The 11,768-nt window shown below is 46.5% G+C and overlaps 1 protein-coding gene across 1 annotated transcript in view; it reads left to right on the forward strand.

Annotated features, from left to right (window-relative positions):
* LOC123774158 (glutamate receptor-like) overlaps positions 1-10,716 on the forward strand; it is a 124,461-nt gene extending 113,745 nt beyond the window's left edge. The window contains exons 8-10 of the mRNA XM_069312663.1: positions 8,896-8,995; positions 10,153-10,282; positions 10,441-10,716. Coding sequence (XP_069168764.1) covers positions 8,896-8,995; positions 10,153-10,282; positions 10,441-10,554 — 344 coding nt within the window. The 3' untranslated portion in view covers positions 10,555-10,716. The remainder of the gene's footprint in view (positions 1-8,895; positions 8,996-10,152; positions 10,283-10,440) is intronic.
* The last annotated feature ends 1,052 nt before the right edge of the window (positions 10,717-11,768 follow it).

The following is an 11,768-nucleotide window of genomic DNA, read 5'->3' on the forward strand; positions in this document are numbered from 1 at the left end:
AGGTCAGCCCTTTGACTCTCAGTCGGGGGAAGGTATAGCAGCCTGGGTAAACGGTATGACGTAGGGAAGCGAGACGACCTCCCTGTATACTCAGTGCCTACCTGTAACAGGTACAGTACCATAGCAGAGGAGGATAACATGGACGAACTACACACTGACGGTACTCGTGTACATGTACTCCAGACACCACATCGACCATGTCAGTCTCGTAATAACATGTTTAACAGGATGCCTATCAAGGACACAGAAGGTCCTCTGATTTCAGCCACTCTGAAGGGTCGACATGTTAAGATTTTCCTAGACACAGGAGCTCGAGTCAACATCATTAAACAAGATGCCCTTCATGGCCTACGCGATCGACTCAATATACGACAGTCGTCTGTTTCCAACCTTGGTGGACTTACTGGAGGAATGACTCCGGCGTTAGGTGAAGCAGACATAGAGTTAATAGTTAATGACAGATCGCTCACCGTGCCATGTGTAATAGCCGGTGCAGTACGATTCCCTGGAGACATCCTACTCGGATTAAACACCATGAGAGACTACCGAGTTACTATCGATGCTTACCGTTGGGAAGCAACAATTGGTGATACAGTGGTACCTCTTTGCAGTGTGTACACCATGGGACATGAGTTCACCAACCATTGGGACTATGTCAGGTACATACAAACCAGGGGAGACCAGGGTACACTTAACCAGTCACGCCCAAACAAACCCGTCACTCAGTCACTTACTGACACCAGACCAACGCACGTTTCCACAGTCTCACAGGTCGGTGAGGTCAATGAATCTTTGCAAGGGGCCCCAGCGATTGTTCATTACCTTACTTGCCTGGAGTCTAACATCAGTCAGGTCAGAGGCATCTTACACCAAGACACAGTCTTACATTCTCATGCACTAACAAAGGTTATTGTCAAAATACCTGGTGTATCTGACCTAGAACACGTAATAGCTGACAGTGACACATGTCAAATCAATGGTACCTACATAGAACCGTCCTTACATCAGGTGCAGAATAACACTACTGCTGTTTATGTTGCCAACATCACCAATGCCAACATTCACCTTGCATCAGGCACACACATTGTTGACTTTGCCCATTATTCGTTACCGGTGCGAGTAGTGGATGAGGTCTCTACTGACCAAATAGTACATGCACTCACTCACACAACAAATCGAGATCAGATCGCGATCTCACCTGTGCATCTTAGCGCCACTGACTTCCCTGACGCCCAATCTCAGTTACTGACCATCCTCAACAAGCATCGCAACGTTGTTGCACTGACAGGTGAACAACTTGGATTGACACACCTCATTTCTCACAAAATTCCACTGGAACCAGGTACTCGCCCAATTTTTGTACCTGCATACAGATTGCCTCATTCTCAACGAGCTGTTGCAGACCGACTCATTGACGAGATGTTACATGATGGCGTTATTGAAGAAAGTACTTCACCATGGAATGCTCCGTTAATCTTGGTACCCAAGAAGGATGGCTCTTGGCGTCCCGTCGTTGATTTCAGGAAACTTAATCAAGTTACGATTCCTGATCGATTTCCACTTCCCGTGCTTACCGACTTATTGCAGAACATAGGTCAGAATAAGGTTTTTTCCACACTTGATTTATTGCAAGGATTTTGGCAAATACCGCTCGATCCAGAAAGTCGAGAACTGACGGCGTTTTCCGTCCCTAATGGTCATTACCAGTACACCCGCATGCCTTTTGGCTTACGCAGCAGCCCTATTACCTTCTCGAGGCTTATGACAGACCTGTTCCGACGAATGATAGGAAATACCCTCATGTTCTACCTCGATGACCTCATTATCATGTCCAAGGATGTACCCTCACATCTTCAAAGTTTGGACCGAGTCCTTCAGAAACTAGCTGAAGCCAATCTGAAAATCAAACTTAGCAAATGCGCCTTCATGAGAGAAAAAATACAGTTTCTCGGTCATAACGTAACCTCACAAGGCATCACCACTCTAGATTCAAAGATAGAAGCTGTCAAGAACTTTCCAGTCCCTCATAATGCTGAAGCAGTACAAAAGTTCGTAGGCCTAGCTGGATTTTACCGCCATTTCATTGCCGGTTATTCAGTGATTGCATCTCCTCTCACTCACCTCCTTAAGAAGGACGTTCCGTTCGTTTGGACAACTGATCAAGAGAAAGCATTTCAAACGCTCAAAGAAGCCCTGATATCTTCTCCTGTTCTCAAATTCCCAGACTTCACCAAACCGTTCATTTTAGTTACTGACGCCAGTAACATTGGGTTAGGAGCCGTACTCGCTCAAACTAGTGACAGAAAAGAACATGCCATTGCATATGCGAGCCGAGTCCTCTCTAAAGCTGAAAAGAATTATTCGACAACCGAGCGCGAAGCGTTGGCTGTCGTATGGGCACTCAAACATTTCAGAGATATCATCTATAACTACCCTGTCCATGTACTGACGGACCACCAAGCTATCATTCCCTTGTTCAGAGACAAGAACCCCATAGGCAAGTTTGCCCGTTGGTCGCTCACCATACAAGAGTTCCTACCCACATTTGGATATTTACCTGGCAAACACAATGTAGTTGCTGATGCTCTTTCACGTTACGTCGCTCCCGTTCACGTTGAATACCCCTCATTAGACTTGCGAGATGTAGAACTCGCACAACGTCAAGACCCAATGTGGGCACCGATCATAAGCTTTCTCGTGGACCCGCACACGACTCTTACGGTCAAGCCACCCGTACCACTCAAGGAACTAGTACTCTTAGATCATGTGCTCCATCGCAAGGTTATGCTTGGATCTCCTGCCAGACTGGTACATCAACTTGTTATTCCTGCATCGATAGTTCCTACCGTGTTAAAACTTGTTCACGACGCCCCACACAGTGCGCATCCTGGCAAGGACCGCACCATCAAGCAGGCTCGTCTTACGTACTACTGGCCCAAAATGGCCAAACAGATTGAACGTCACGTGGATCAATGTCTAACCTGCCTAGCTCACAGAGGCCGTGTTGCTGGCCCGAACCCGATTCAGACTTACCCTACGACTAATGCACCTTGGGATCGTGTTTCTATGGATTTGTTAATAAATTTTGCTGAAACTTCCAGAGGAAATAAACATCTCCTAGTTATGGTAGATAACTTCTCTAGATACTGTGAACTGGTTCCAATTCCAAACAAGACTGCAGAAACTATAGCTAGTGCCTTTCATGATCATATAATTTGCAGGTACGGTCCACCCAGAGTTATACTCTCTGACAACGGCCCGGAATTCAACAATTCTGTTCTGGAACAACTGGCTACATTGTACAACATCAAAAAGTGTAATATAATGCCTTATCAACCGGCTAGCAATGGCCTTGCTGAAAGAACTAACAAGAAGGTCCTTGACGCACTCAGAGTGACAGTCAATCGGGACAGTCACAAATGGGATGAACTTATGCCAATCGTCCAATGTTCGATAAACTCCTCTGTCAACTCCTCCATAGGAGACACACCTCACTTTGTGCTATTTGGGACAGACATGAGATTTCCTAATGCCATCATCTCCTCGCCGCCGGCGCCACTCTACAACTATGACGACTATGTTAAGGTCAAACGGAGAGACACTCAACTGGTGTTCCAGAGGGTCAAGGAACATCTCTCTAAAGCTACTGACGATTTCACGCGGTTACAAAACGCTCATGCTAAACCTACGAGAATAGGACCTGGATCTTTAGTAATGATCCTCAACCAGCGACGAGATGGTCCCATGTACAAACTGACTGAGAAATTTCTGGGTCCTTACAGAGTTCTTGAGCATATCACAGGTAATAAGTATAAGCTGGAAAACCTAGCCACTGGAGAACAAGTACATGAGCATCTCAACCACATGAAATTAGCCCGTCTGACTGTTGACGATGACACCCCGACTCCTGTCCCTGACAACGCACCGTGTGACCCTACCACTGTGACACCCACTTCGGTCTCAGACACGCCCAGCGATACTACCCCACCACGTACTCACACATACAATCTTCGGTCCAGACCTGTTATTTCGACAGTACACTACCAACAGTCTGATGATTCCTCTTCGTGCGACTGTGGTGTTCCAGTCTGTAAGGGACAATGGATGCCTTCTATCTGCTCCCCTCTCCCTGCCTGTTCATACATGGCAGAGGGAGACTACGTTCGTGATGGATTAGCACCTGAGAATTCATAGTTTTATGACTAGATTTAAGAGTGATTACAACATTCGTTTCGCACCCCTCGGTTCAATGTATATAGACCCTTCCACCTGAGGTATCTTTATTCGTAGTTTATTGATCTTGTCGTGTCTCTATACACTATGTAGGTCCTCATGTTCCTGCCACGTTCATGCTCTCCATATTTTAGTGGAAATGTCGCTTATTCTATGTATTGCCATGTAATATATTGTGCCTACGTTAGTGTCTGCCGTTTATAATCTACTTCACAGGTAACACTGTGGCTGAGCATCATGAATTCTTACGCGCAACTTCTGGTCCGATGCCTCTACCGCTACCGCCTCTACCTGCAGCCGGACCTCCTGCCTCCAGTTCGCGCAGACATTTAGCTAGTTACTCATGATGCTCCATGGATAGCTTAGTTTAAGGATTATATTTAAGCATTGTACTCATTATTGTACTCATTATTCATGCATGTCCGAGACGGTGTTGGACGTCTCAAAACTTGTTTGTTTACGGCCACTATAGGTAAATCACTGTATATAACGTAAGTTAGGTACACGCCCAAGGGTTGTCAAATTTTTCAAGCAGATCGCCGAGGACGCCGATGATAGCGTGCCGAGCGGTGTTGGACGCCAGTTAGTCGCCCATGGTCATACACATAGGGTGACCTAATACCCTCTTAAGCTAAACAACTTAATAAGTATCAACAACGTGTCAGCAGATTTGAATGCAATCTACTCTGCTGCAGACCACAGACCTCAGACACACCCCGGGCATCAGAGCGTCTACACGCGCTCCCTTTCGCACGCTACAAGCTAGTTCGTGGCCCGTGTAGAAGATAGAAGATATATATATATTTATAATAAAACTAAGAAAAAGTAGTGGACGTTTGGTACTCCAATTCCTGCCCACAACCTATTCATTCTACAACAACATCGACCGATGTAACAGAGGTCCTGGCGGGGCTGGGAGGTCCTGGTGGGGCTGGGAGGTCCTGGCGGGGCTGGGAGGTCCTGGCGGGGCTGGGAGGTCCTGGTGGGGCTGGGAGGTCCTGGTGGGGCTGGGAGGTCCTGGTGGGGCTGGGAGGTTCTGGTGGGGCTGGGAGGGCCAGGTGGGGCTGGGAGGTCCTGGCGGGGCTGGGAGGTCCTGGTGGGGCTGGGAGGTCCTGGTGGGGCTGGGAGGTCCAGGTGGGGCTGAGAGGTCCTGGTGGGGCTGGGAGGTCCTGGTGGGGCTGGGAGGTCTTGGTGGGGCTGGGAGGTCCAGGTGGGGCTGGGAGGTCCAGGTGGGGCTGGGAGGTCCTGGCGGGGCTGGGAGGTCCTGGTGGGGCTGGGAGGTCCTGGTGGGGCTGGAAGGTCCAGGTGGGGCTGGGAGGTCCTGGTGGGGCTGGGAAGTCCTGGTGGGGCTGGGAGGTCCTGGTGGGGCTGGGAGGTCCTGGTGGGGCTGGGAGGTCCTGGTGGGGCTGGGAGCCTTCAGCAGGGAAGAGACAGAAAGGAGAAAAATTTAAGAAAAGACGGTTAAAACTAACTTAAATTAGATAATCCATTAAATAGTGGAAAGCTGCAGCACCACAGAGAGTACGACAACATCACACACAATTCTGCAGGATCGCACATAATACGGCAGCATCCAATAGAACAGTTCATCATCACATAGAATACGGCAACATAACGCAAAATGCTATAGCATAACATGGAACACTGCAACATTCCATAGAGTAATGCAGCATCGCTTATAGCATCATAGAGTGCTACAGGATCACGTACTGGTCCTGGGAGCATTGTGCATTGTTGTGTGTAATGCTGCAGCATCACTTAAGTATCCTGCAGCATTACGTACAGTACTGCATCATCACGTAAAATATTGCTGCATCACACAGAATACTGCAGAATAACATAGAATAATGAAGCATCACATAGAATAACGGGGCATCATATAGAATACTGCAGCATCGCTAATTGTCAGAATTTTTTACAAGAATACTTGTCAGGAGCAGGCGTGGAGCCTATAGCCACAACCTAATGGTGTTGACATCATTATGCCACCCATCAGAGGTCATCATCATCGACCTCACATTCTGACTGAGGCAGGAAACCGGAGCCTTTCACCGATGCCGCACCACCACCAACAGATGGGGTTGTCCGCATTGCACCCAATACCAGGGAGTTGGAGTGCATATCCATAGATGGCGCAGAAATCGCCGCTCCACACTCCAGCGACTGTGTCGATACTGTAATACTAAGAATACTGCAGCATCACTAAGAATACTGTGATATCACTAAGAATACTGAAGCATCACTAAGAATACTGTGATATCACTAAGAATACTGAAGCATCACTAAGAATACTGTGATATCACTAAGAATACTGAAGCATCACAAAGAATACTGCAGTATCACTAAGAATACTTCACCATCACCAAGAATACTTCACCATCGCTAGGAATACTGCAACATTACTAATAATACTGCATCGTCACTAAAATCACAAGAAATTATGTTGGGTCACGAAGAATATTTCATCATCACTGCACCATCACAAAGAATATTGAACTATCACTAAGAATAATGCAGCTTCACTAGGAATATTGCAGTATTACTAAAAATACTGGAACATAATTAGGAATACATCACAATCACTGGGAATACTGCAATGTAACTAAGAATACTTCACCATCACTAAGAATATTGAGGCATCAGTAAGAATACTAAAGGCATCACTATGAATACTGCCTTGACACTACTAATATTGTGGCATCAGTAAGAATATTACCCAATCTCTAAGAATACGGAGCAATAACTAAGAATACTTCACCATCACTGGGAATACTGCGGCATCACTAAGAATATTGCATATTCACTAAGAATACTGCGCTATAACGGAGAATATTTCATCATCACAAAGAATACTGCGAACTCACTCCAAATACTGCAACTTCACTAAGAATACTGCAGCATCACTAAGAAAACTGTGACATCCATAAGAATACATCAGCATTATTAACAATATGACAGTATCACAAAGAATGCTGCTGCATCACAAAGAATACTATGGCATCAATAAGAATACTGTGGCATCACTAAGAGTAGTGCAGCATCAAAAAGAATATTGCAGCTTCACTACGAATACGACAGTCTCACAAAGAATACAGCACCATCATTATGAATACTGCACCATCACGAAGAATATTGCGACTTCACTAGGAATACTGCATCATCAATAAGAATACTGCAGCATCACTATGAATACTGCACCATCACTAGGAATATTGTACCTTCACTAAGAATACTGCACCATTGCTAAGAACATTTAACCATCACTAACAATTATGCATTATCACTAGGAATACAGCGCCATCACTAAGAATACTGCACCATCACTAAGAACATTGCAGCATCACTAAGAATACTGCACCATTACTAAGAATAGTGCACATCACTAATAATACTGCATCATCACTAAGAATACTGAACGATCAATAAGAATACTGCATCATCACTAAGAATTCGGCACCATCAGTAATAATACTACCTCATCACTAATAATACTGCATCATCACTAGGAATACTGCATCATCATTAAGAGTACAGCACCATCACTAATAATACTGCATCATCACTAGGAATACTGCATCATCATTAAGAGTACAGCACCATCACTAATAATACTGCATCATTACTAAGAATACTGCATCATCACTGAGAATACCGCATCATCACTAAGAATACCGTAGCTTTACAAAAAATGCTGCACCATCATTGGTTCCACTTAGAATGAAGAAGCACTGCCACTGACCCCCTTACTGACCCGACTCAAAGCCTAGCCAGTTGTGGGGTTGTTCCAGCATCGTGTGAAGGCACGCAGCTGGGTTAACCCCAGGGGCAATTTCTCTACAACTTCAGCGTTTCCTCTCACCGATTTCTCTTGAGCTGTCCCCACTTCAAGGCTCGCCCTAATGGGTATCTTATCCTGTATATTATTGTATTGTTTTTGCTTGTCATCGCTTACACCGCTTCTCTCATTACTTTTATATTAATTAAAAAAATCATTGGTTTTACATATCATTAACAAGCGTGCAATACGTGGCATTTTATGTCTACAAACGAAATTAATTACCCAACTAATTATTGCTGTAATAAATTTGGTGGACAGTAAGTATTTCACGTCACCAGCGGCATCAAACCTTTATTTAAATATATACTGATGAAAAGAACACGTGTAGAGCATTGAGGTGCACTGTGTATGTTCACAGCACACGCCAGCTCTTCCATCACATAGTAAACATTTACTATCAATACATTTCAAACTCTAGTTTCATGTCTGCTATGGACTACATTTAAAGCTCACACCATGTTGCATATATTATACTGAGTTTTATATATAAAACTGAAGGAACACACAACTATCAAAGCATGTCGTGCATGGCATAACTCATAAAGTATTAAACCTAACCTTCCGTTCTTCACGACTTGAATAATGAATTTTACGTATAGAACATTGCTTCTACACTCTATAGAAGCAGTGTGTTATATCTAGTTCTTCTTGTTAAGAACTAGATATAACAAAATTAACAATATCATAATAATATTAACAATATCATAAAAATATTAACAATATCATAATAATATTAACAATATCATAATATTAACAATATCATAACAATATTAACATATACAAGATGTATAACATAAACCCATGTAGTTATCATCATGTTCCAGGAGAATGTTCATTTTACTCATCGGACGAAGAGTTTCTGCCCTTAATATTTGGTATGATCGGACCGAAGGACAGTCCACTCATTCCAGCCTTAAATAAGAGGTAATTTACATATCATTTATTCTTCATAAAACTGATTTACGTATTATTTATTCTTCACTTCTTCAGAGTGTAAAAATTATTTTTAAAAATATAATCACACAAAACCTGATAATTATTTATTGAGGAAGTCTTAGACTTAAATAATTTGCCATCAGTTGTAAGTGAAAAATATGTATTTTATTTCATATATATTTATGATGAAATGTCATTTTCCTCCTAGAGATCCCAGGAGTGGTGGGTGTGGTAGTGGTGGTCAGGTGGTGGGGGGTCTCAGGAGAGATGGGCGTGTAGAGCTGGGAGGTGCATGTAAGGTTGTGGGCGTGTAGAGCTGGGAGGTGCATGTAAGGTTATGGGCGTGTAGAGCTGGGATGTGCATGTAAGGTTGTGGGCGTGTAGAGCTGGGAGGAGCATGTAAGGTTGTGGGCGTGTAGAGCTGGGAGGTGCATGTAAGGTTGTGGGTGTGTAGAGCTGGGAGGTGCATGTAAGGTTGTGGGTGTGTAGAGCTGAGTGGTGCATGTAAGGTTGTGGGTGTGTAGAGCTGGGAGGTGCATGTAAGGTTGTGGGCGTGTAGAGCTGAGTGGTGCATGTAAGGTTGTGGGCGTGTAGAGCTGGGAGGAGCATGTAAGGTTGTGGGCGTGTAGAGCTGGGAGGTGCATGTAAGGTTGTGGGCGTGTAGAGCTGGGAGGTGCATGTAAGGTTGTGGGTGTGTAGAGCTGGGAGGAGCATGTAAGGTTGTGGGCGTGTAGAGCTGGGAGGTGCATGTAAGGTTGTGGGCGTGTAGAGCTGGGAGGTGCATGTAAGGTTGTGGGTGTGTAGACCTGGGAGGAGCATGTAAGGTTGTGGGCGTGTAGAGCTGGGAGGTGCATGTAAGGTTGTGGGCGTGTAGAGCTGGGAGGATCTCCAAGTTACCATCGTCGACGGTTTGGTCGTGCCTCTACTATCTTGTCGTTGGTGGCTAGTTAGTGCTGTGTTTAGTCATGGATAGTCAGGTGTGCCACTAAGTATTAGTCAGAGATGGCTAGGTAGTGCCTGTCAGCCATGACCTCCGCGGTCAGTTGGTCCTAAACTGCTTCGATGCTAACAACAAATTTGTATTTTCATGAAAATCCATTGACGTCTGCTTGTAAACATAACTCTAAATATTTTCCTTGTGTCAGAATAATAGGGATGACGGAAGCTGGGCTCTTCTTCCAGTGGATGAAATCCTCAGAGAAGAACTCCACAGCTTGTTCTCACGCCCCGACCAAGATCACAGTCAAGACGCCGCTCTCCTTGACCAATGTCTGGGTAATATACCTATTTGTGTGTATTTTAAACATGTAGAAACTGTGTAAATATAGATATCACCCCAAACTGAGAATAGTTGTATGCTTACTACCGATTGAAGATAAACACTTTCCTAACATATTTTCTAGTCGGTTGGCTCGCCTTTGTGTGTATTTCAGGGTGTGTTCGTGATCCTTGGTGCTGGTCACGGTGTTGGTCTCCAGGTACTGTGTATTGAGCTGCTCAGTGCTGCCGTCCACCGCAGCTGCTGGTCTCCAGGTACTGTGTATTGAGCAGCTCAGTGCTGCCGCCCACCGCAGCTGCTGGTCTCCAGGTACTGTGTATTGAGCAGCTCAGTGCTGCCGTCCACCGCAGCTGCTGGTCTCCAGGTACTGTGTATTGAGCTGCTCAGTGCTGCCGTCCACCGCAGCTGCTGGTCTCCAGGTACTGTGTATTGAGCTCAGTGCTGCCGTCCACCGCAGCTGCTGGTCTCCAGGTACTGTGTATTGAGCAGCTCAGTGCTGCCGCCCACCGCAGCTGCTGGTCTCCAGGTACTGTGTATTGAGCAGCTCAGTGCTGCCGTCCACCGCAGCTGCTGGTCTCCAGGTACTGTGTATTGAGCTGCTCAGTGCTGCCGTCCACCGCAGCTGCTGGTCTCCAGGTACTGTGTATTGAGCTGCTCAGTGCTGCAGTCCACCGCAGCTGCTGGTCTCCAGGTACTGTGTATTGAGCTGCTCAGTGCTGCAGTCCACCACAGCTGCTGCTCTCCAGGTACTGTGTATTGAGCTGCTCAGTGCTGCCGTCCACCGCAGCTGCTGGTCTCCAGGTACTGTGTACTGAGCTGCTCAGTGCTGCCGTCCACCGCAGCTGCTGGTCTCCAGGTACTGTGTACTGAGCTGCTCAGTGCTGCCGTCCACCGCAGCTGCTGGTCTCCAGGTACTGTGTACTGAGCTGCTCAGTGCTGCCGTCCACCGCAGCTGCTGGTCTCCAGGTACTGTGTATTGAGCTGCTCAGTGCTGCAGTTCACCACACCTGCTCAGTGCTGCCGTCCATAACAGCTGCTCAGGGCTGCAGTCCACCACACCTGCTCAGTGCTGCCGTCCATAACAGCTGCTCAGGGCTGCAGTCCACCACAGCTGCTCAGTGTTGCCGTCCACCACAACTGCACAGTGCTGCCGTCCACCACAGCTGCACAGTGCTGCCGTCCACCACAACTGCACAGTGCTGCCGTCCACCACAGCTGCTCAGTGTTGCCGTCCACCACAGCTGCTCAGTGCTGCCGTCCACCACAGCTGCTCAGTGTTGCCGTCCACCGCAGCTGCTCAGTGCTGCCGTCCACCACAGCTGCTCAGTGTTGCCGTCCACCACAGCTGTTCAGTGCTGCCGTCCACCGCAGCTACTCAGTGCTGCCGTCCACCGCAGCTGCTCAGTGCTGCCGTCCACCACAGCTGCTCAGTGTTGCCGTCCACCACAGCTGCTCAGTGCTGCCGTCCACCGCAGCTGCTCA

The sequence above is a fragment of the Procambarus clarkii genome, chromosome 73 (assembly GCF_040958095.1).
Source record: "Procambarus clarkii isolate CNS0578487 chromosome 73, FALCON_Pclarkii_2.0, whole genome shotgun sequence".
Lineage (NCBI taxonomy): Eukaryota > Metazoa > Arthropoda > Malacostraca > Decapoda > Cambaridae > Procambarus > Procambarus clarkii.